Raw genomic sequence first — 24,589 nt, forward strand, 5'->3', positions numbered from 1 at the left:
GAAGAATTCTTAACCAAATAGGGATAAGGACAGTTTTTTTATTGTATAAAATTTAATTTTTTTTCCTGTATAAATATGCCATTCAGTTAGAATTAGAAGGGAAATAGCTGGAAAAACTCTTTGTACCAAATTGTTCTGTTGGCCATGGAAAGGATAAGGATAGGACCTGTGAAGTCATTGGTATGAGGAATCATTTCAGGTTGGTATCTTCTTTTTAACTTATAGTCTTAAAAATTGCATAGAGCATGGAGAGGTTAAAGGACTTGCCCAACATGTATCAGAAGTCAGACTTAAACCCGTGTTTTCCTTACTTCAAGGACAACTCTCTATGCACTATCCCACTTACTTTATCTGCTGTCTGAAAAATATAGGGAACTGATACAAATCTACAAAAAGATCCATTCCCAGTAGAATAAATGGTCAAAGGATATGAAGAGGCAGTTCTCAGAAGGCAAGCTATCAACAACAGTATGAAAAAGTGTTCCGTATCACTAAGAGTAGAAATACAAATTTATAACAACTCTGAGATTCTGTCTTACACCCATCTGATTGGCTGTGGAAAGAAGGGCACCTATGGCAATGTTGGCAGAACTGTGAAGTGGTGTAATCATTCCGGAAAGAAATTTTAACCATACACTAAAAATCACTAGATAGCATCTACCCTTTGACAGCACTACTAGTAGAAAGAATGAAGCCATATATACAAAGATTTATATCATCACTTTTTGTTTTGTCGAAGAACTAGAAACAAAGTGGTTGCCCATCAACTAAGGAATGATGGAATGAATTACAGTAGCTTAACATAGTGTTTAGCATATAGTAGGTGATTAATAAATGTTTATTATTGGTATGTGAATATAGTGGAAATATTATTGTACTATAAATAATTATGAAAGCACTAGATTCAAAGAAACCTAATAAGGCTTGTATGAACTGATGCAGAGTGAAGTGAAATGAGCAGAACCAGAAGTGTTTGTACAGTAACTTCAACATCAGAAAGGAAAACAAGTAAATGAACAACCATGATTCCAGACCAAATACCATTGCAGAAGCTTGATGATAAGTCACGCTTCCCACCTCTTAGAAGTGAAGGAATAGAAGCACAGAATGAGACAAATTTTCAGGCCCAGCTAGTGTGTAAATTTATTTTTATGACTAATTTGTTATAAAGAGGGGCTTTTTTCTTTTATAGGGGTGCTAAAGTTGAAATGATAATGATTTAAAAGGAAGGAAAAAAGAACCAGCAAATCATCCAGAGAGAGAGAAAAGGGGGGGAGGGGGAGAGGGAGGGAGAGGGAGAGGGAGGGCGGGAGAGGGGGGGGGAGAGAGAGAGAGAGAGAGAGAGAGAGAGAGAGAGAGAGAGAGAGAGAGAGAGAGAGAGAGAGAGAGCAAGTGAGCAGAAAGTAGTTCAGAAGGAGATGCAGGAAAAAGGGGAACTATTGGAAATGCCATGTTAAATTTGAATTCTTTTAAAAGTCCAACTCTATATAAAATGGGGGGAAAGCATACCTAACAAGTCCACAGTGTCATGCAGTTCTCCAGTTTTTTCTTTGTACATTGAAACATTCATGTTTGTGTTTATTAAGTTCATAATAAAAATATTTATTAAAGCTATTGAACTTAATGGAATTAGTTTGGTTAGAAACTCCCCAGTGGGAGCAGATTGTTGTTTGTTCTTCATTCTTGAAGAGGACCATGACATCAGGAAGGTGATGGCATGACTTGCAAGTGAGTTGGATTTAAGTGAGGGCTGTGCAAAGTCACCAGCCTCACTCTTTCCTCCTTGCCAGTCAAGACCTTTTTATTGAATGTAAAAATTGATTTCATACACACATGCACACTGTATATACATATATAATACACATTATATGTATTAATAAATGTATATGCATGCATATATATATATATATATATATATATATATATACACACACACAGGCACACATAAAATTCCATGGGCTGTAATGTGATTTTTAACCTATTTGCTTGGTTAGACTAAGAAATTAAGACTAGGAAACCATCAGATCTTAGTTCCTTTGGAAGGGAAGAATAGACTATTTGTCTTTGCTGATATTACTTTATATTGTCTTTTTTTTTTCTTTTAGTGAGGCAATTGGGGTTAAGTGACTTGCCTAGGGTCACACAGCTAGTAAGTGTTAAGTGTCTGAGGTTGGATTTGAACTCAGGTCCTCCTGATTCCAGGGCTGGTGTTCTATCCACTGCGCCACCTAGCTGCCCCGAGAAATATTGTCTTAGAGAAGATGTTTTGAAGTTTTTAAAATGTCTTCAGCCTGAGGTTTCTTATTAACTGTTGAGGTCACCTCTTGAGCAATTAGATCCCTTAAGATTTCCATTCCACTGAAGGGAAAGAGGGTCAGATCAGGTGTTGGGCAGGATTTGGGCTTGGGGGTTGTTGTTCAGGTTCTCAGAGAGTTTTGTAAAGCTTTTATATACCTAAGAGTTTTAAACTAGGCAGTTGGGTGTGCTGACACCAACATGAGTAAGAAGAGTATGGTGGAAAGAATGTGGTACTTAGGGACAGAAGACTTAGACCTTAAGCAGGTTAGTTAACCTCTCAGAATATGTTTCCTGATCTGTAAAAAAGAGACATTACTAACATAATAAGATAATCATATTCCTCCCCAAGGTAATTAAGAGGAAAAAACCAGTAAACATGGTGCATATTAATATAGTGTTTATAACTGAGAGGCAGCATGTTGTACTGTTAAAGGACTGGCCTTGGTTTCAGGAGAGCTGTGTTCAGACCCTTCGGGTTTGTTGGTTTGTTTTTTTTGTTTTTTTTAAAGCTAGCATGTATATAGTACTTTGTGGTTTGCAAAGTGCTTTACATATTTTAACCATATATTTAAAAACTCATACTTAGATGGATACATGAGATGTACTAGTTATTATCTTAACAGTGTCTGGCACAAACTAAACCCTTAATACATGCTTATTTGATTGAGCATCATCACTGTTAGTCCTGCCATGATATGTCCTGTTCAGTTGGACCTGGAAGGAACCAGCTTCCTTGGAATATCACTTTGTCATAAGTTGTTAGGAGAATTAAACAACCCTAGTCTAGGCTCCACAAAGGATTTTTACAGCGATGCTGAAAACCTGTTCCCCCCTATCTTTAAGTCAGTTAGTTAATGATGCATTTTCAAGCAGCCTGGTAAATGAAACACCTAATTTTTATTAGGCCGATACTTGTCTTTAGGCTGTTACCATGTTTAATAGCTTCTGAGGACAATGAATACCACTAAGCTGTATTCTATGTGAATGTCACCACGGAAAGTAGGATAAGGCTCCATTTAATTTTCAGAGAGCATTTCCATTTTAATAATTTCAATAACTTTAAATTAAATTATGGATTTATGTTAAATTTTGTAAAAATGGAGTGGCTCACAACAATGAGATAAAAAGAAGAGCTTTAGATAGAATGGCATTGCATAGGAAATGAGCAGTAGGGCCACAATTACAGGTATGAAACCTATTAAAATAGTAATTTTTAATAGCATAAAATGGCAACAATATGACCATTCAGCTAATTAAAATAGATGGAAAGTAGCATAGCCTTGTCAATGGACAGGAAGGCTGGAATCTTTCAAAGCTTTCCGAATGAATTGTTTCCATGTTGACTGGCTGAAATTCAAGTCAAATTTGGGGAGCTTGGGTGTGAATAGATTACATATGGAACTTCCTTCGAGGCTGACCCAGTCTAAAATTTGTGGAAAGAGTAGACCGCACCAAAGGAAAGTGCTAGCATTCACTTAAAACGTTACGGTTTGAGCACTGACTGGAGCCAACTCTGATGTACATTACTTCCTCAGTGAGCGAAGCATTTTGCTAAATGCTGGTGATAATAACTGGTCTCCAAGTAACTCTGAAGTTTGCAGTGTACTTCATATAGCTAATCTCAGGTGAGCTTCACAACAACCCTGAGAGAGAAATGTAGGTTCTATCATACCCACTGTATAGGTGAGGAAACAGAGGATCATGGAAGTTAAATCACTTGCCAGTGGTTCAGTCGTTCATTTAATTAACATTAAGCACCACGCTATGAGAAAGGCATCATGCTAGATGCATAGGATGCCAAGACAAAAATGTGGAATACAATAACGTGGGGCAGGAGGCAGGGGGGAATATTATCATATATATATAGGTTAGCTAATACAAAGTATTTTCTTTGCAATGGAGTGAGAACACTAGTAACTGGGGCTGGGGGAGTGAGAATATAGAAGAGACCTCATCAAGGAGGCATCAAAGCAATGCCTCAGAGGAAGCCAGGCATTCTGAGAGATGGAGGAGAGTCAGGGGAAACCATTCTAGGAATGGACCTGAGCAAAGGCACAAAGCAGTGGAAAATGGGATGTTGTGTACGTCATGCAAATTAGCAAAACCAGACAAAAGCCTCTAACACGGATGTTTCTGACAACTTCAGGCTGTGGAGAGGAGGAGGTGGTGGGCACTGCTCTTCTTCCCCCTTTGGCAATCCACCAGTAAAATGTAAGCTCATTAAGGGCAGGAAATGTTGGCCTTTTTGTGTACAGTAACTACTACAGTATCTCAGACTTGGTGTTGTAGGACCAAGGTTGTTTGTGTTTAGTAAATAACATTTATTAAGAGTTGAACTGGATGGAATCAGTTCAGGCCATAAAGAACATTCCATTAGAACTAAATTTATATACAGGCAAAGTAGGGTACCATGTACAAGATATGACTGGAGGTCTAAGTGCTACAAGGCCTTATCATCCCCAAATTATAGGCTTGGAGCAGGAGACTATCATACCTGAAAATGCCTCTGGGTTAGACAAAAAAGGTCCACTGTTGAGATGCACCTATGGGACATGGTTCTTCTCTCTTTCCTGGGAAGAGAAGACAATCTCTGTAGGCTCCTTTTAGCATATCAGCATGGATTAACTTAGCAAATCAGTTACTACCTAGGAAAGCATAGAGAAATCAGATTATTAAGGGATCAGACTTAAGCCAGTAAAACTTAAGTTAAGTTAGATGTGTTTTGCAGTGCCAACATAGAAAACTTGTTTCTTCTCCCAGCTGCACAGTTTTTGTCCATTTTGTCCGTTTCTCAAACTACATCTAAATGTTGTAATTTGGATGTTATGCTGAACTGTTTTTCCCCCCTCTTCCTCCCTCTTTGATGTAAATGACTAATGTCTAGGTGGGGAAAAGAAAGACATATTGTGAAATATAGGTGATTTAAAAGGAAAATATGTCAGCAACATTTTTTAAAAAATAAGCATTTTCCTCTTTTAAAAAAGTGATGTATTAATGAAGTCAAACTATTAGCATAGCACATGCTTCATTTTATACAACAGGTGCATTTACTGGATGTCTAAAATATGTTCATAGAACCTCAGATACAGAACTGGCAAGAGATCTTACAGGCCATGTTGTTCAACCCCCTCATTTTACAGATAAGAAAACAGACCTAGAGCAGGTAGGATTTGAATCCAGGTGATCTGACTCCAGAACTAGTGCTCTTTCCGCTCTACCAAACTATTAATCATATTATATTTTCAATGCATTTAGGAAATCAGCTCTTTAAAGAAAAGCTTTATTTTAATTATCTATTAAGTAGAAAATTTGTCTTATAAGTGGATAATCATCCCTTAATTTGTTGGTTTGATCTAATCAGATTTGTGTATAGTGAATTTTCATAAAGGTATCCCTATATGAAATCTACATAGAATTGTGGGAATTAACCCAGAAACCCTTTGCTATATTCTTCTATATCCTTTTATTATGTACATAATCTGATATTGCTACAGTCTTCAAACCTGGAGGGTGCCCCAGTACTTGTCCACATGAGCTTTATTTTGATCTTCCCATAATCTTTTCTTTTTATCCTTCAGGCTTTATTGGATCCTTCCTATTAAGAGACCCTACTTCGTGAACTAATTATGACAAGTATTGACACAACATCTGTTTCCAACTTTAAATTACTTTCTAATCTATAGGAATTCATCTGGAAGGCATATTTGTGTTAAGAAAAAAAAAATTTCTACACATTAATGCAACCTGGAGGAGGCTTAAAAAAAAATTGTAGCCAAGCTTTTGGGCACTATGGCTGGATATCTGTTCATGTAATTGTGCTTACATGAATGTGTATGTCTAAGTGGGATTATTTGCATGTGAATGAGTTAGATGGTGAGACTCATTTCCATCTACATTTTTAGTATCAGTAATAACTAGAGTTTATATGGTATTTTCTGATTTCCAAAGTACTTTATAAATATTATCTCATTTGATCCTCACAACAAAGTGAGGAGTGTTAGTAGGAAATCACAATTTCATGAAATGTCTATGAAAACTAGTTTATTACAAGAAAAATAAACGTGCATGTGGAACCCTATGCAACTGCAAAGAGTTCACAGTCCAAACAGAAGCTTGCATACTTATGAAAATGCAACAAAGGAAGGAAGACAAAAAGTACCAGGACTCGGGTCTTTTGACCCTAAGTCCTGGACTATTTTTATCCTTTTCTACCCTGATTCCTTTCAGAAAAGGAGAATTAATGATGGAGCCTCACAGAGGTGTCTGAGCTCTACTTATTCTGCGGCCTGTGTTACCAGACATGAACCCATATTTATCTTAGGTCATTTCTGGATGTTTTGTAAAATTAGTTATCTCGCTTATCCAGACTCAGAAAATGTGGGAAAGATGACATTAATCCACTCCCTGTATTATTATAGAAAATCCTGAGCTGACCTAGAAGCTGGCCTGAGCTTGCACACCTACCTCCCTTTTGCTGCTTTGCAGAGCATCAACATCTGGTGTCATCCACATCGTCTTAGGGCAATGTTCCAGATGCTTGGGTTATTAGAGCCTAAGTCGTATTTGTAACACTAAAACAAACATTCAGAACAAACACACAGGGTTTATAGCGGTAATTTTGGTTAGTCGGGGTGTCTTTCTGTCGCTAATTGTACAACTTGTAAAATGATATGTAAATATTTGCTTTGTGGTACTGGTCTCTTGTCATCAATATTTCCTTTCCCACAGCTCACTTGAAGTATTCCCAAGAAGACACCAATTGTTTAGGGTAGTAAAGGTATGAATCAGCAGCACATGGACAGGATTATTTTTCTTTAAGTCTTGTTTCCACTAAATAGCTAATATGAAAAAGAGAAGTGACAGTGGAGTGTTTTTTTCACCCATATCCTATATAGTAGTTAGAGTAAATCAGTTTTATTTTTGTACTTCATCAATAGGCACAGAAGCTTTGAGTATTTCTTTTAGTAACACATTTTAGGTGTGGGGCGATGAACTTTTTTCATTCCATCAAATGACATTACCCTCTCAGTCACTCAGGTGATTCTCAGACTCCCCAATCTCACCTCACTTCAGTTGCCCGATCCCATTGTTTCTACTTCCACATACTGTTTCCCCTACTAACTGCACCCTCCCACCAGATCTACTGACACAGTGCCCTGGAGGAATTTTGGAACTCCTAGGCATAGCAATGGTCAGAGCTTTGGTCCTGGAGTCAGGAAGACCTGAGTTCAAATCTCTCTTCAGATGTTTGCTAGCTATGTGACCTTTAGGAAGTCCTTTACTCAGTTTCTTCATCTGTCAAATGGAGATGATAATAGTGACCTTGCTCCCAGGGTCGCTGGAAGGATAAAATGACACAGTAGTCATAAAATGCTTTGCAAACCTCTATACAGTTAATGTAGCACATGCCTCATTTTATGCAATAGGTGTAGTTATTGGATGCCTATGAGAGTGCAGTTTTCCGATGTCCTCATTGCGGCAGGAGCTGCATAGAACCTCAGACTCAGGTGCTATCATTATCATCATGGCCAGGGGCCAGGCTGTCATGGTGGGTAGGACCCACTGCCTCTAGCTGGCCCAGTTCCATGCTCTTTCACTCAGGCTTAACCTGCCTTTGACTCCCCCACACCCACCAGTCTCTTTATATGGGAACTGTAATCAAATCCTCTTCATCACTTACTATTGTCTCACTTTCCATTCTGTGACCTCCCACACCAAAACCTCTCCTATCACTCTCCTAAATTTGTTGTCTCCTCTTATCAGACTGAAGTCTTCTGGAGTGCAGAGACTATGGTTCTTTCGTATTTTTATCTACTACAGTGCTGCTTAACACAATCCCTGGCTACTCACATCTCTCCTCCTCTCTGGCCTTACTTGTTGTTTAGTGTTTTCCACTTGTCTGGTTCTCTGTGATCCTATTTGGGGTTTTCTTGGCAGAGATACAGGAATGATTTGCCATTTCCTTTTCCAGCTCATTTTACAGATGAGAAAACTGAGGCAAACAGGGTTAAGTGACTTGCCCCAGGGTCACACAGCTAGAAAGTGTCAAGGCCAAATTTGAACTCAGGTCTTCCTGACTCCAGGCTTGTCACTCTATGCACTGCACCACCTAGCTGCCCCTATGCTTACTTGACCACCTCCCTAGTTCTAGATCTCCAGCCTGCACTATGACAGCAGCCTCTCTCCCCACTCCAATCTACCCTCCCCACCACCACTTCAAAGTGTTATACTTAAATGGTCATTGGTTGATTCATAGCATGTTAAAATTTGAAATGCAATTGAAATATAGCCAAATCTAAGACATTCATTTTACAAATGGATTGACCTCAAGAGAAGTGACTTCGGAGGTGAAACGGGTGGTTAGTATCAGAGTTGGCATTAACATCCAGCTGTCTCAATTCCCAATTGCATCATAGACTGAGTTTGGCGGTCCTTAGAGCTCATCCAGTCCAACTCCGATAAGAAAACTGCAGCCCAGAGACATGAAAATTACTTGCCTAAGGTCACCAAGTAATAAGTAGAAGAAATGTGGCTTTAATCCAGTTCCTCTAATGAGAATTCAGTGCTTTTTCCAGTTCGCTATCTCACTTCTTATTAAAGAGCAGGCAAGTTAGAAATCTGTGGAAATATGCCAGCAATAACTTCATATTCTGTTACCTACTACATGATAGAAAAGAAATCACCACCGTTTCCATAAGAGAATATTTATAGATTCATAGGGTGAATTCTGGAAGAGCCTTTAGCCATCAGCTAGTCTACACCCCCATTTTATAGATGAAATAACTAAGGTCCAAAGAAGCAAAGTAGGTGGTTTTCTCTAGTAACACCAATTATAAGAGGTGCAGCTAGGTCTAGCCCAATTCCTCTCCCCGAAACAAGTCCTCTTCTCTTCCTTCTGTGCCTTCTGGTGGTCACAGCCGAAGTGTTTTAGATCCCCTCTCCTCTTAGAGATTTCTCATTGTTAAGACTGTATTTTTATGAGGATGATGACCTAAACATAGCATTCATGGGAATTCTCTGCTCCTGCAAAGCCTTTTTCCCCACAGCTCATCTTCACTATAAACCCCAACCAATGGATTTATGCTCCCTGAACATGTTTCACAATGTCTTTCCTCCACAGCAATACCTCAGGAATTTTTTCAGTGTGATGCTTCAATCTGCAACATCCCCATTACACCTGGACAAAGTGGGCCTGACGCTGTCAAAGCATACCATCTGTGAGTTCTCTCCATTCTTCAAAAAAGGCGTGTTTGACTACAGCAGCCATGGGACTGGCTAGAGCCCGACACGGAGCCCAACAGCAAACGCAGTGCCTTCCTTTAGCAAGATTGCTCCTGAAATACAAAGAAAGCTCGTGCAAAGGCCTCAGCCTAACTCTTCGCAGCTGAAAACAGATATGCAACAATTCTTTCCTTTACCTTTTAACGTTTTTTCCTACTTAGTGCCTGTGTTTGGGAACAGGATGTTGTACCATTTGTTTCTGCCTATGGTTTCCATGGTAAGGCGCAGTCACTGTTCACCCCCAGGTGAACACAGCTCCTTCCTATTGCTTAGACAATTCATTTCCATATGGCAAGATTGCTTCACTTTGACTTTTGCTCTCCAAATCTAGCTTACGACTTTAGAGACCCTAGGTAATATCTGATTTCCTTTTTTACTAAGATGGATCCTCATATCCCCTTCCCTTAGATCATATTAGCATTTCTTCCCAAGAAAGACATTTTTAATTACTTGCTTTTATTATTTGTTTGTTTTCCTCTTGGACTGACAGCTTTTGTATAATACCCCAAAGTTGATGTTTACAAAGAATTTCATGTTCTGCAAGAGAATTTTAAGGCAAATCATGTCTCAAGTCTTCCATGCTTGACTATTTGGATGTAATGTAAGCTGTATCACTTGATATGCACATATATGATACACATGCAGATAGGATCTTCATTTGACCTTGTTAAGTCAAAATGTCTGTTTTCTAATTTCTTAGAATGTGTCTATCACACACTCTCCGCTTTCTCAGTAAAGCATAATATGAGTGCATAGCAAGTCATCTATTTTTAAAGGATATGTTGTTCATTTTATGTTACATTCTCTATAAGTGCTTCAGTTGAAATATTAGAATTTACAGTGTTTTACTAAATGATACTTAAATTACTCAGGACTTATGTAGAATTGCACATATATAAATATGTATACAATGTAATATCTGCTTTGTGGTGTATGAGGAAGAAATGTAAGTAGAAAAAACACATTTATATGCAAATTGTATATATTCCCAGCCACAGATTTATATATTATATATATAGAGAGACATATTCTTATTGATCAGTTATATCAAAATGTATGAATACTCATACATGATTATTATGGGGCATCACAAAGGTATTTGCTTCATGCAAAATTGAAATTGAGCTGCTATCAATATTAAATGAAATTATGGAAGAATCTGTACTGTAGCTAAGTTCATTTTACAATTTGTGACATGATCATTCTTACCACCTCTTTAAAATTTTAGCCACTGTAGTTGGAAAGTATATAGAATGTATAATTTATCAAGTGTATATTACTGGAAACTACACAGCGGCGATGATTAAAGGCACAAATGAACAGACAACAAAACATACCCATGTTCAGCCATCTTGGATGTACCCATACTGAAATATGTTTGTAGATGCCATTTTTCTCACTAAGAAAAGCCCACCATTGCACAGACTAACTATAAAAGTGCAGATTGATGGAAGTGAATGAAGCTTCTACTACCTCAGGTAGGGAACCTACTTCCCATTGTTTGCAATCATAGTTTGGACTATAAGCTTGAGGGGAAGGACTGTTAGAGGATTTAAACTAAGAAATTAAAGGATAACAGCTGGAGAGATAACAATTGTGTGTCATTTACTTTAAGAGTTGGACCTCTAAAGATTCTCTCTCAACTTGCTGGCTAAACCAAATGGTCTATGTTACCTGCCCTTTTAGAACTAAGACAGTCTCATTTCTTTAGGTCCCCCAGCATGCAGTGCTCACTTGGAAAGGGTACTAAATAAATCTTCCAGCCGCAGTCACCATTTCCAATAGTCAAGTTGGAGTCTGGAGTCCCAGGTTCCAAGACTGCTGACAACTTACTGTATGATCACGGGGAAGTCACTTAACTTCCTTGGGTCTCAGATCATTATTAACACTAATGACAATAATGTACTTTACATACATTATTTCATATGATCCTCACAATAACCCCCATGAGTTAAGTCATAGCTGCTATTACCCTCACTTCATCGATGAGGAAATGGAGTCTAATTGCGTGTATGTGCCTTGTTAGAGATCACATGGCATCTAAGCATCTGAGGGAGGGATTCAGACCTACAGCTTTTCCACTTCAAGTCCATTACTCCTTTATGCACTGTACCCCATTATCTTCCTTTTTCTGTCTGTAAAATGAAGAGCTGGAATAGATCATCTTGAAGAGATCTCTGGGCTCTAACTCACTCTGATTACAGCATGAGCAAGATACAGGCTAAGTTGTCTTTAATGTAGGGGATGGGGGGTTCTATAAACCCTAGATGCAGACCAGTGACATGGTATGCCATCTTACAGAGAGGACACGAGAGATGCTGAAGGAAGCCTGACTGACAGTATGGAAACCACCTCATTTGGGCTCTACCACCTTAATACCACATGTGGAAAAGTAGCCGTGGCACTGAGGAAGATGAAATTGGGGGAAACCGAAGTACCTGCCCCAAGAGTCCTAAAAGGAATTCACAACATTACAGGAACCTAGAAGTTTCGTTTCCCAAATAGCTTAAAAAGGGGAAGGTTCTAAAGAATGAAAAAGATCTCAAATATTATCCTTGACCTTTTCCCCTTGATCTTTGGGGGGTCAAATAATCAAAGATTACCCCCAAAAGTAACCAAGAAGGCATAATGGGCCTACTTTCTCATCTCTGTAAAATCTTTATAGGAACGCTGTGGGAGCATAGAACTGGAAGGGACATTAAACACCAGCTATTCAACTCCTCGTTTTGCAGACAAGACAATGAGGCCTAAAAAGATAAAGTGACATACCTAAGGTCACTCAGGTAGTATGTGGCAGAGCCAAATTCAGACCCATGTCTTCTAAGCCTAAATACACTTTTTTCCCACTGCCCCATAATGTAGTGAATATATGTGCGTGCGTATAGATATGTACATGTATATGTGTGTGTGTGTGTGTGGTGTGGTGTGTGTGTGTGTGTGTGTGTGTGTGTGTGTATGTGTGTGTGTGTGTGTGTGTGTGGGTGGGAACCGATTGGCTTTCAAATAAGATTTCCTGTAGTAGACCATATCTTCAGAGTCACAACATCATTTGAGAGGTGCAAAGAATTTAAGATATCTCTCTAAGTTGTTGATTTCAGAAAAGTATTTGACTTATTAGAAGGGAGGCAATTAGAACTCCTCAAACCATGCATCTTGCATGCATATGTTAAAACCGTGCAAAGTTCTACAACAGCATCAACCATAAAGATTAATTTGTTCAGCTATTGAATAATTATCAACTTGAGAACAAGTGAGGTATAAAACAAAGTGACATATTGTCACCTGGGTTGTTCACTGTTGCCATGGACAATGTCCCATCCAGAGTCCGATCAGAATTCATTATCTCTTAATGGTAAGAATGTCCACATGTTATTTTTCAAAGGTGATGCATTAAGCTGTATATTTTTTTCAAATAGAGGACTGAAGGGATTAAGAATAATTTATAATTAGCATATATGTTTATATTAAAAGATTTTTTTCTTTTAAATGGATTAAACATTCCCCTATGTCTTATTCATACAACTTGCTTAGCAAGTCTTTTTTTTTAAGAAATAGCATAAAAGCAACATTTATATGCACTCAGATCACAAATGTCCCTTCAAATCCAAGTAATTTAGGGTTTATGGTTAATTTGGTTGCATGGTCACACCTCATAACTCTAGGGTCCTTAGGTGAGATGTCCTGCCTTCACCTTGGGAAGGAGGTTCTGATGTCAGGAGGGAACGATACCCTGAAGCCAGACAGTGAACTCTAACACTTCCTATTTAAGTCTAAAAAGACAAACAAATGCTTCACATTGGTGCAGCAGCATGGCCACCCTTGAAATGATGTAGGTCTGACCCTTAGGAGCATCAGGGAGTACAAAGAGGGTCACAGGAGGTGGCCTGAAGTAGCTGCTTTTCCAGCTTCTTCCTGATAGCATCTGGGCTGGAGAGAGAACCTCACCCTGAGCATCCTCCCTGCAGGGCAATGATTCCAAAACTTGAGGGAGTTGTAGCATTCTACCTTTGCTGATCTGATATTGGGATAACTCTCAACCCCACTTCCTACATTCCCTCCTTTTTCATTATTTCCCCCACCCATACCCCTGCCCAGTAATCCCTAGTATATACAATGTTACAAAGATTTGGAATTTACTGCAAGTTAAATCATGCCCTCACTGCCCCTTTCCCCACAGAATCATCATAAACATAGCCCACATGGTAAATAATCCCTTTCTCAGATACTGACTTTACGAAGGCTTTTAATTGTGCTTAAATTTATTTTATTTTGACTATTCTCAGATGTTTTTACTACCCCTTCATTCCATCAACCAAGACCTCTTAGCTTGTGAGAGGTGGCATCTCTGCCTCAAGTCTCTCCCCTCTCCAATCTACCTTCTTCAGAGCTGACAGATTAATGGGCCTAAAGAATACATCTGACCATGTCACTCCTCAGTTACAAAAGCTCTAGTGCCTCCCTGTTACCTCTAGGGTAAAGTACAAATTCCTCTGGTTGGTATTGAAAACCCTTTGCTCCAATTTCCCTCCCCAGGTTTCTTCCCTTTTTTAGGTTCTCCTATATGTGGGGGACTCCAGCCTCCTTTTCTCTGTTCTCCTACATGATACTTCCCTTTATGAACTGTACTACAGCCAAACTGCCCTACTTCCTGCCCTTTGACCCAACGGTCCATCTCCTGGCATCCCTTCCTCAGGACACTTCTTAGGCTCCCTGGCCTCTTTCAAGGCTCAGTCCAAGGGCTACCTCCTCCAGTATGAGGCCTTTCTTCCTTGCCCCAGTGGCTTGAACTCTGCCCCAAATAACCTTGTATTTGTTTTGTACACATTTTGTATTTTCCTGTATACTGCTTACTGTTTCCCTCAACATAGTATAAGCTCAGTGCCTGGACTGTTTCATTTTTGTACTCCAGGTGTCTGGCCAACAACTTAATAAATGCTCATTGTGTGAATGAATGATGATCCCATTCATTGTGAGAGGGACATATGGATATGACCCTCCACTGAGATGGAAAGTGCCCCCCCCCTTCGGCCTAGTGATCAGATCTCAAAGTCTTAAAGCCCCTTAAAGCCCCCTATTTCTCTCTCTCTCTGTTTTTTCTCTAGAGAGAGGCAATAATGGGAAGCTACTATCCCCCTTTCTAAATATAGGCATATCAACTTAAAAATTGCTTCGTAGGGTCTGCACCGAGACATTATGTAGATATGATAAATTGTTGCTGAAACATGAAATTTTGCAAAATAACCTATGGCTGAACCCCTGAGGTTGGAGCACTCTGACCCAGGAGAGAGACTTATCGCTGAACATCCCAGGAGAAAGATTTATTGCTGAACCCAATTACCGCATTTTGCTCAAATTAAGATGTCTGTAAAAAGTATAAAAACTGCTTGATTTCTAATCCCGGTGTGTCACACCTCCTGGTTGTCCCAGTGAGTGTGGTACACCTTTCTTTCAAAAGAAATAAAATCACTGCTTCGGCCTCCTTTCTCCTCGAGTCTCTATTACAGGGGTCAGTGAGTGTACTTCCCATCCCACTCAGTTGGTGCCCTGACTCGGATCCCCCCACCCCCTCCTGTGGTCGTGGAGCTCGGGAGCAAAGGGGGGCCCCTGCCTTCCTTTTAAGGCAGCCTTTTCATTCCTGACCCTCTGTGACCTGTGGAGTTGGCGGCTGAGATCCGAGCTACAGGGACTGGGGAGCAAGGACTTCAAAGCAGCAACGGGTCAGGTAAGAATTGATTGGGAATTAGTATGAGGGCCACGTAAGTCTCGTGCACGGAGCCAGGTTGGAGGTGATCCTGGTTGGCCGAAAATGTCCCAGAAGGGGAAATTGACTTTGGGCAGAGGGACCGGACAAAGAGATTCTTGAGTGAATGTGTGTGTGTGTGAGGGAAGGAAGTTGAGTCTGGGGTCTGAACTCATATGGCTTTCCGGTCGAAATCCTGCCAGGGGAATTATACCTGGATGACCTATTGCTAAGAGCGGGACCCCACTAAGGACTCTGCCTTCCAGAGTGAATCAGTCATTCCCCTCTGATGAGGGAGATGTGGGTTGAGAGTGGTACCAGAGAAGTAAGCATTTCCCAGCATTGATTGCGTGAGCAATGACCTGGGTCTGAACCTTTGGGAAGCAAAACTGAGGTCTCTGTTCGGTGCTCCCAGCCAAAGCCCTTTCCCTGACAGGAAAGTGTGTCAGGTCTGGATCAGGTGAGGGGGCGGCTTCTGACCCGACGCGTGGAGCTCAGAACGAAGGCTGCTACCCCAAGATACTGGCGAGAGAGATGGGACAGGCTAAATCCAAATCTAAGACCCGATTACCGGTGGTACCCCAGGATAGCCCTCTTGGTAACAAATTGAATAACTGGGATGACCTAGAGGGACCAGAACTTGATAAAGAAAAGATGATAAGGTACTGTTGTCAGGTCTGGGCAGGACAAGCCATTCAGGGACCTGCAGTCACCTGGCCAAAATTCGGATCTGAGGAATTGTGGGTGTGTCAGGCATTAAATATCTATGTAAATGGCAAAAAGGATTGTAGCCAGGAAGAAAGTCTTTATGCAGCTTTATGGCTGCCCAGAGGGATTAAGGTGATGATAGTTAAAGAGGGGGGCTTAGGGGGAGAAACCGAAATAAAAGTCCATAGAGAAACAGACAAGGAAGGGGAGGGTGTTCGTTCAGAAGAATGGGACCCTCTTTCTTCCCTCCCTCCCCCTTATGTGCTCCCTCCCTCTGCGCTGGCAAGAAAAGATACCCCTGAGGAGCACCGTGAGGAGACTCCAGGGGAAATATATCCCGAAATTCCAGGAAAGGAGGGCTGCAGGGAGGTTATGCAATTGATAAAAGACCAGTTAAATCTTCCCTTTAAGTCAAACCATTCCAGGCTCTATCCCCTTCGGGAGGTTCCTCTGGGGGAGGGGCAGATCGGTTATGTAAATGCCCCATTGAGCAGCTCTGAAATCAGAGCTTTTAAAAAGGATATGAAAAACCTGTTAGAAGATCCCACCAACAGCTAGGCCAGTTTCTGGGCCCCAGTATATATACTTGGTCTGAGTTAATGTCCATTCTTACACACCTCTTTTCTCCAGAAGAGAGAGACCAGATTAGGAGGTCAGCCATTCGAATTTGGGAGGATACTCATCCCCCAGGGCCCAGGGGAGGAATACCTGGAGACCAAAAATTCCCCCTCCAGGATCCAGGGTGGGACCATAATAATGAAGATCATTTGCAGCATATGAGAGATCTGAGAGATATGGTTGTTCTGGGAATCAAGGTAGCAGTTCCCAGGAATCAGAATTTGAGTAAAGTTAGTGCTACTAAACAGAAGAAAGGGGAATCTCCATCAGATTTCCTTGAAAGACTGAAGGAACTGATGAGAAAATATGGGGGCATAGATGATAATTCCCCCACCTATGAGCACTTACTTAAGAGTTGGTTTGTGGCAAATTCATGGCCAGATATCTCTAAGAAATTACAAAAAGAGGGGACTTGGGCTGAAAAAGGACTTCCCGAGTTACTCCAGACTGCACAACAGGTGTTTGTGCGTAGGGAAGATGAGGTCGAAAAGACCTCCAGGAATCAGATCAAATTGATGGCCCAGATGACTGAGATGCAGGATAAAATGGTCAGGGCCCAGGAAGAGCAGAACAAGATCTCAAGGGTCCTGGTGCAAAGGGAGAGACAATGGAAAGGGGGAAAGCTAGGATCTAGGACAGAAAGAACACCAAAAATGAAGAAGAAAAGAGAGGAATCCCGACCCCCCCTTAGTATGCTATGAGTGTCAGCAGGAAGGGCATATGAAAAGGGACTGCCCCCGCCTGAGGGTGGAGGCAAAGGTCTACTCATTAATCAAGCTAGAAGACTAGAGGGGACAGGGGCTCATGAATCCCCACCCAGAGCCCTTGTTATCTATCTATGGTGGTGGGGGACTCTGGGGACCAATATACTTTTCTGGTTGATACTGGGGCTGGTCATTCCTCTCTCACAAACCTGCCCAGGGGAGGGAAACTTTCAAGACAAAAATTAACAATCTCAGGAGTAAAAGGGGAAAGATTTGTGGTCCCTTTCTCTGAACCTTTGAAAATTGGACAGTTTGTGCATTCTTTCCTCGTGGTTCCCGAGGCCGGCGTTAACCTCTTGGGTAGGGATTTGATAACTAAATTAGGGGTGAATATCAGGATTCAAGGAGATCAAATATTGACAAGCCTTCCAGAAGAAAGGATTCTTCCTCTAAGAAAAGAGGAAGAGGAGAAAATTAGGGAGGATGTTTGGGCGGGTCCACGGAACCGGGGAAGAATGCTTATAGAACCAGTAAAAATACAACTCAGAGAGCCCCGATAGGTGGCTCGGGTCCGACAATACTCTATAAGTTTAGAAGGTAAAAAAGGTCTGAAGCCAATCGTTCAAGGACTGGTTGAGGATGGGCTCCTAGAGCCTTGCCGATCCCCTTATAACACCCCCATACTCCCCGTTCGCAAAGGTGATGGGACTTACAGACTGGTACAGGATTAAGAGAAGTAAATAAGATCGTTCTACCCTCTCATCCCGTGGTGCCAGACCCTTATACCATCATGAGTAAAATCCCCTCGGGTGACAAGTTTTTTTCAGTAATTGACTTAAAAGATGCTTTTTGGGCAGTTCCTCTCCACCCTGACAGCAGAGACATTTTTGCTTTTGAGTGGGAGGACCCTGAAACTGGAAGGAAGCAACAATTTTGGTGGTGTGTCCTCCCACAGGGATATACGGAATCCCCCAATCTTTTTGGGCAAGTTCTGGAACAGTTGTTGGAAAGCTATCCTAAGCCCAGGGGAGTCACTCTCCTCCAGTATGTAGATGACTTGTTACTGAGTGGACCGAATAGAAAGGACCTGGCAAATGCCTCCATCCAGCTACTGAACTTTTGGGGCTCCCAAGGATTGAGAGTGTCTAAAAAGAAGTTACAGTTTGCTGGGCCAACTGTCAAGTACTTAGGTCACCTTCTCAGCCAAGGGAAGAAAGAGCTAGACCCGTCCAGAATTCAGGGAATATTACAGCTTAGCCCTCCCTTGACTAAGAGAGAACTGAGAAAATTCCTAGGACTGGTCGGGTATTGTAGACTATGGATTTTGAACTATTCTCAATTAACTAAACCCTTGTATAAACACCTGTTGGATGAGGCACCCAACCGCCTCGAGTGGACTGCTGAGGACCAGGAGGCCTGGGAAACTCTAAGAAAAAGCCTTTACTCCCCACCAGCTCTCACCCTCCCATCATTAGAAAAGCCATTTCATCTGTTTGTTAATGTGGAATCAGGGACAGCCTTAGGTGTGTTGGCACAAGTGTGGGGAGGACAAAGGAGACCGGTGGCCTTCCTATTTAAACTACTGGATCCAGTTGCTAGAGGCTGGCCAAATTGTGTACAAGCCGTGGCAGCAACTGCACTGTTGGTGGGGGAGGCCCGGAAACTGACTTTAGGGGGAAGCCTGATAGTGAGCACCCCACACCAGGTTCGAACCATCCTACAACAGAAGGCAGGCAGATGGATGACTGATTCCCGCATTTTAAAATATGAGGCCATCTTATTAAAGAAGGACGATCTTGTCCTGTCCTTAGACCATAACATTAACCCTGGACTGTTCCTCACTACTCCTGCCTCTACCCAAACTCAAGAACTCTCTCACACGTGTCTAGAACTCATAGATTATCAAACTAAGGCAAGAGAGGACTTGCATGAGAATCCCCTTAACACTGGATTAAAACTTTTTATTGATGGCTCTTCTCAAGTGGTTCAAGGTACTTGAAGGAACTCATATGCCATCATAGATGGAGACAAACAGGCAATCCTGGAAAAAGGTCAACTCCCAGGAAACTGGTCAGCTCAGACCTGCAAACTTTTCGCTCTAAAACAAGCCCATTCTTTGGTGGGAAAAGGAATAGGGACCATATATACTGACTCTAAGTATGCTTGGGGTGTAGCCCACATTTTGGGGAAAATCTGGGAAGAAAGGGGAATGATAACCAGCAGAGGAGGAACTGTGGCTCATCCTGAGTTGCTGGAACAGATCTTGCAGACTTTGTTGCTACCTGAGGAACTAGCAATAGTACATGTCCCAGGGCACCAGAGAGGGAGTTCGTTTGAAGCACAGGGAAATCGGCTCGCTGACAAGGTAGCAAAGGAGGGTTGGAAGAACAAATTCTGACTGAATTTGAAGGACTGCTTCCCCTGATTCCCACTATGCCCCCTGTACAGCCTAAATTGACCCAAAAAGAGGAAGAAGTCGCAAAACAATTAGGTGCCACTCCAAATCAAGAAGGAAGGTGGATGTTACTAGATGGCCGGAGGTAATATCAAAGGGAATGGCCCGGGAAATTATAATCCGTCTCCACCAAGGAAGTCACTGGGGGGTACAGAATTTATGTGACTTGATTCTCTGCAAGTACATTTGCCCCGGACTGTATACTTTGGCCCGGCAAATGGTGGAAGGGTGTTTGGTGTGCAAGAAGGTAAATAAGCAGGCCCTCAGGAGTTCTCCTGTAGGAGGGAGGGCACCAGGCTACAGACCCTTTCAGAGCATCCAGGTTGATTTCACCAAGTTGCCCCCCATAGCTGGGCTGAAATATCTTTTGGTCATAGTTGACCACCTCACATCCTGGGTGGAGGCATATCCACTTAGAAAGGCTACAGCTGCCGGGGTGGTTAAAATCTTACTGGAAAATATAATTCCCAGATATGGACTAGTAGAGAGAATTGACTCTGATAACGGAACCCATTTCACAGCCTGTATTTTACAGGAGTTGGCCAGAGTTTTAGCCATCCAATGGGATTTTCATACCCCCTGGCATCCACAATCCACGGGAAAAGTGGAACGAATGAATTTAGAGATCAAGAAACAACTCACCAAATTGGGAATAGAAACTGGGCTCCCTTGGACCAAGTGTTTGCCTCTAGCTTTGCTGAGAATCCGCACCAAGCCCCGGCGGGACATTGGACTATCACCCTTTGAGCTGCTCTTCGGACATCCCTACCTGCCTGTTCCAGAGGACAACTCCAAACTTATAGATTGGAGCTCCAGGGATAAGTTTATCAGAGAATATGTAGGCTCCTTACAACCTTGTCTTCTATCCTTACAGAATAAAGGATTGGTGGCTCAGGCCCCACCTCTGGGGTTCCCGGTGCATAAGATCCAGATCAGAGTTTGGGTTCTGGTCAAGTCTTGGAGAGGAGAGAAGTTGGCCCCCATTTGGGAAGGACCCTTCCAGATCTTACTGACTAGTGATACTGCAATCAGCACCCAAGAACGAGGGTGGACCCACCATACTCGGGTAAAAAGGTCATTTCCCCCCGAAGCAGACTGGGAGGTGGAGCCTGGCCCGAGTCCTCTCAAGATCCGGTTCAGAAAAACCAATGGATAATGAACTAAGATTGATTTTCTTTGCCTTAATACTTCTTCCTATCTGTTGTATTTTTATAATTCTTGTCATCTGTTGCTTGCGCACTAACCGACCGCAATACCAGAACCTGGACCTGGTTCATTACAGGAGGACCCCCTCTGGATACCTTCCCAGACCAGGACGAGAAGAAGCCGACGTCTGAAGTAGACTGCAATTCCCAAGATCCTCGGAACAAGAACCAACATGAAGTGGACTCTATACTTGTTAATAGCCTTTTGGGGGATCAAAGAGACAGTTGCAGTTGCGGGAGAGTGTGATGATTGCCAGGAGCGATATACGGGAGGCGTGGCTTTTGTGGCCTGCTCCTCTATGCCCAAAGCGTGCTACCAACAGAGTTCTACTTGTAAGCTTGGGAATAGGAGATACCACAGGGTAAAAAGGGTCAGAGGGATAGGTTGTTTTCACCCTGCGACCCAGACCCGAATTAATAAGTTTGTCTGCCTCCCCTACACTGGACAATGGGGCATGAGTGATGGGGGGGGGCTCCAGGGTCAGGCCCGGGAGAAGTATGTGAGAGACTGCCAGAATCAAATAATTGCCAAAATTAAGAAATTTGAGGAAGGGCCCCAGTATAAGAAGATGAACCTGACAGGGTTACAGGATTTAAGGCGCATAACTGACCCCGAGGCCGACTTACAGCGTTTGGTTAATCTCTCGGTGGTCGTAGCCCAATTATTGCAGTCAGAATCAGAACCGAAGGACCCATACTGCTGGTTCTGCATCCCTCTGCAACGAAAGGCTCTAGTTGCTCTACCAGTTCCACCTCAAGAAGTTAATCTCACAAAGGTAATGAGTGTGGTGGCAAACCAAACCCTCCTGCTAGGACCAGTGGCCAGAGGAGTCTCGGTATGGTTAAAAACAGGGGGCAATATGACCTGTATCTTTTCAAACACTACCGGGACACTATCGTTGGGGTCAGTATCCTCTGACACTTGTAAGTCCTCCTCTAATTTGGAAGGCAAGCCAGCTTGTGCCCAAAAGGGGGTATTCTTTCTTTGTGGCAGTTCAATCTATCGCTGCTTAGAGGAGAATTGGACAGGGCAATGTTCCTTTGTCTTCTTTCTCCCTGATCTAACCATGTACCGAGATTCAAGCCTAATGGAACTTTACTTCCGTCAGGAAGAATCATCCCATCGACGAAAGAGGGCAGTTTGGGCCCCGGTCCTGGCAGGTTTGGGGGTGGTAACTGCCCTAGGTACAGGGGTCGGGGGTTTATCAAGTTCAGTACACTTCTTTCATAAGATATCCCAAGAGCTCAATGATGACATGGAGCAGGTTGCAGACTCTCTAGTAGCCATACAAAATCAAATTAACTCATTGGCTGGAATGGTCCTACAAAATAGAAGAGCCTTGGACTTACTGACTTCAGAGAAGGGAGGGACCTGCCTTTTTCTTGGGGAGGAGTGTTGTTATTATGTAAACCAAACTGGAATCGTAGAGAGCAAAGTCAGGGAGTTACCGGACCGGGTAAAACAAAGAAGAGAAGCATATGCCGGTCAGGGAATCCCATGGAATTTAGGGAACCTGACCCCCTGGCTTCTTCCTTTAGCTGGACCACTTCTAGCTATAATACTCCTGGTTCTCCTGGGTCCCTGTTTTATTAGACTATTAACTTCCCTCATACAACGAACAGTCTCCAAGATACAACTGGTCATGACTACAGATTGGAACCACAAAGGGGAGAAAATTATGTTTCTTAGAAAAACCCCAGTCAGTTGAGATCAGATTCAGGATGGACCAGAAAATTGGTCTTTAAAAAAGGGAGGACTGAGAGGGACATATGGATATGACCCTCCACTGAGATGGAAAGTGCCCCCCCCCTTCGGCCTAGTGATCTGATCTCAAAGTCTTAAAGCCCCTTAAAGCCCCCTATTTCTCTCTCTCTCTCTGTTTTTTCTCTAGAGAGAGGCAATAACGGGAAGCTACTATCCCCCTTTCTAAATATAGGCATATCAACTTAAAAATTGCTTCGTAGGGTCTGCACCGAGACATTATGTAGATATGATAAATTGTTGCTGAAACATGAAATTTTGCAAAATAACCTATGGCTGAACCCCTGAGGTTGGGGCACTCTGACCCAGGAGAGAGACTTATCGCTGAACATCCCAGGAGAAAGATTTATTGCTGAACCCAATTACCGCATTTTGCTCAAATTAAGATGTCTGTAAAAAGTATAAAAACTGCTTGATTTCTAATCCCGGTGTGTCACACCTCCTGGTTGTCCCAGTGAGTGTGGTACACCTTTCTTTCAAAAGAAATAAAATCACTGCTTCGGCCTCCTTTCTCCTCGAGTCTCTATTACAGGGGTCAGTGGGTGTACTTCCCATCCCACTCAATTGGCACACATTCAAGCAAAAAGGAAAGTGTCAAAAGGAGTTTTGGTTTTTTGTTTTTTAAGAGACAAGAAGGTTGTAAAGGGGAATAAATGAATTTTGGTAATCTATCTCCTGGCTACAAAGTCATTATTTAAATAACTGTAACATTATTTACATTGTGGGGACAGTAATTAAAGACCATGAAGAGGAATGAAGTCAGAATAACTATTAACCTTTAGCCAAAATACTCATACTCACATGGATCTGTGATTTCATCCCTTTGGAAATTACTCCTAATAATGTGAATCACAAACCAACCAAGCCTAGACAGCCTGCTTGACTCTTGTATTTGGGGGGGGGGGGGTGTCAATCCCATGGCCTTCCTCAATTTCTCCTGACATCATAGGAGAACTAGTGGGGGACTTTGGTTGATCATCATTCAGTCTGTCCCCCTCATCATATGACCAGACCTTCTCCCAAACTATAATTCCTTCATGACACCTTTTACATCTAGTATCTAGTCTTTGACATTCTCCTTATATTCTCATAGCCATATTTTCCTCATAACTATATACTGCAGCCTGCTCACATTCACCATACGCAGCTCCACTAATTTGTTTAAGAAGGTTGTCTTCCATGTCACCCGACAGCCCAGCAGGACAATGTTAATAAAAGTATGGACTGCTACTTTCATGGGAAATCTGGAATCACTAATAGAGCTTTGCAGTAGCCCATAGGCAGTATAGCCCACTTTCCTCTTGTTCAACTCTGAACCCAACTCATCCATATGTGTGTATACATAAATACACACACAAATAGACACACACACACACACACACACACACACACACACACACACACCTCTCCTCTAATCCACACAGGACACCATGCCCTGAAGGACTTAACCATTTCAGCCCTAACCTTGATAGGTAAGTATCCCATGTCACTTACTATATCTAGGTAGGCTTCAGCTATGCCTCATTTTACTCCTTGGCCACCTGCTACTCTGCACCCCCCAAAAGACCACTTCTTTAGTTCTGGAAGTACAATCAAATCAGCATTGTCACTGCTCCATTACTCCTGGAAAGGTGTGTCTACTCCCCTTGACTACATTCAACATCCCTGTAAATTTTCAAACCAAAATACGCTTCTCCGATCACCACTTCCTTAAATATGTTGCCTCCACCATTATAATGTAAGCCCTTTGAGGCCAGGCACTATCTTCAGTTTTATATGTGTATTCCTAATGCTTAATAATAACACAAGTGCTTAATA

General features: G+C 42.0%; 1 protein-coding gene across 1 annotated transcript in view; it reads left to right on the forward strand.

Annotated features, from left to right (window-relative positions):
- Positions 1-12,996, forward strand: part of KIF16B (kinesin family member 16B) — a 358,373-nt gene extending 345,377 nt beyond the window's left edge. The window contains exon 27 of the mRNA XM_043987183.1: positions 9,419-12,996. Coding sequence (XP_043843118.1) covers positions 9,419-9,577 — 159 coding nt within the window. The 3' untranslated portion in view covers positions 9,578-12,996. The remainder of the gene's footprint in view (positions 1-9,418) is intronic.
- The last annotated feature ends 11,593 nt before the right edge of the window (positions 12,997-24,589 follow it).

This window comes from Dromiciops gliroides, chromosome 2 (assembly GCF_019393635.1).
Source record: "Dromiciops gliroides isolate mDroGli1 chromosome 2, mDroGli1.pri, whole genome shotgun sequence".
Taxonomy (NCBI): domain Eukaryota; kingdom Metazoa; phylum Chordata; class Mammalia; order Microbiotheria; family Microbiotheriidae; genus Dromiciops; species Dromiciops gliroides.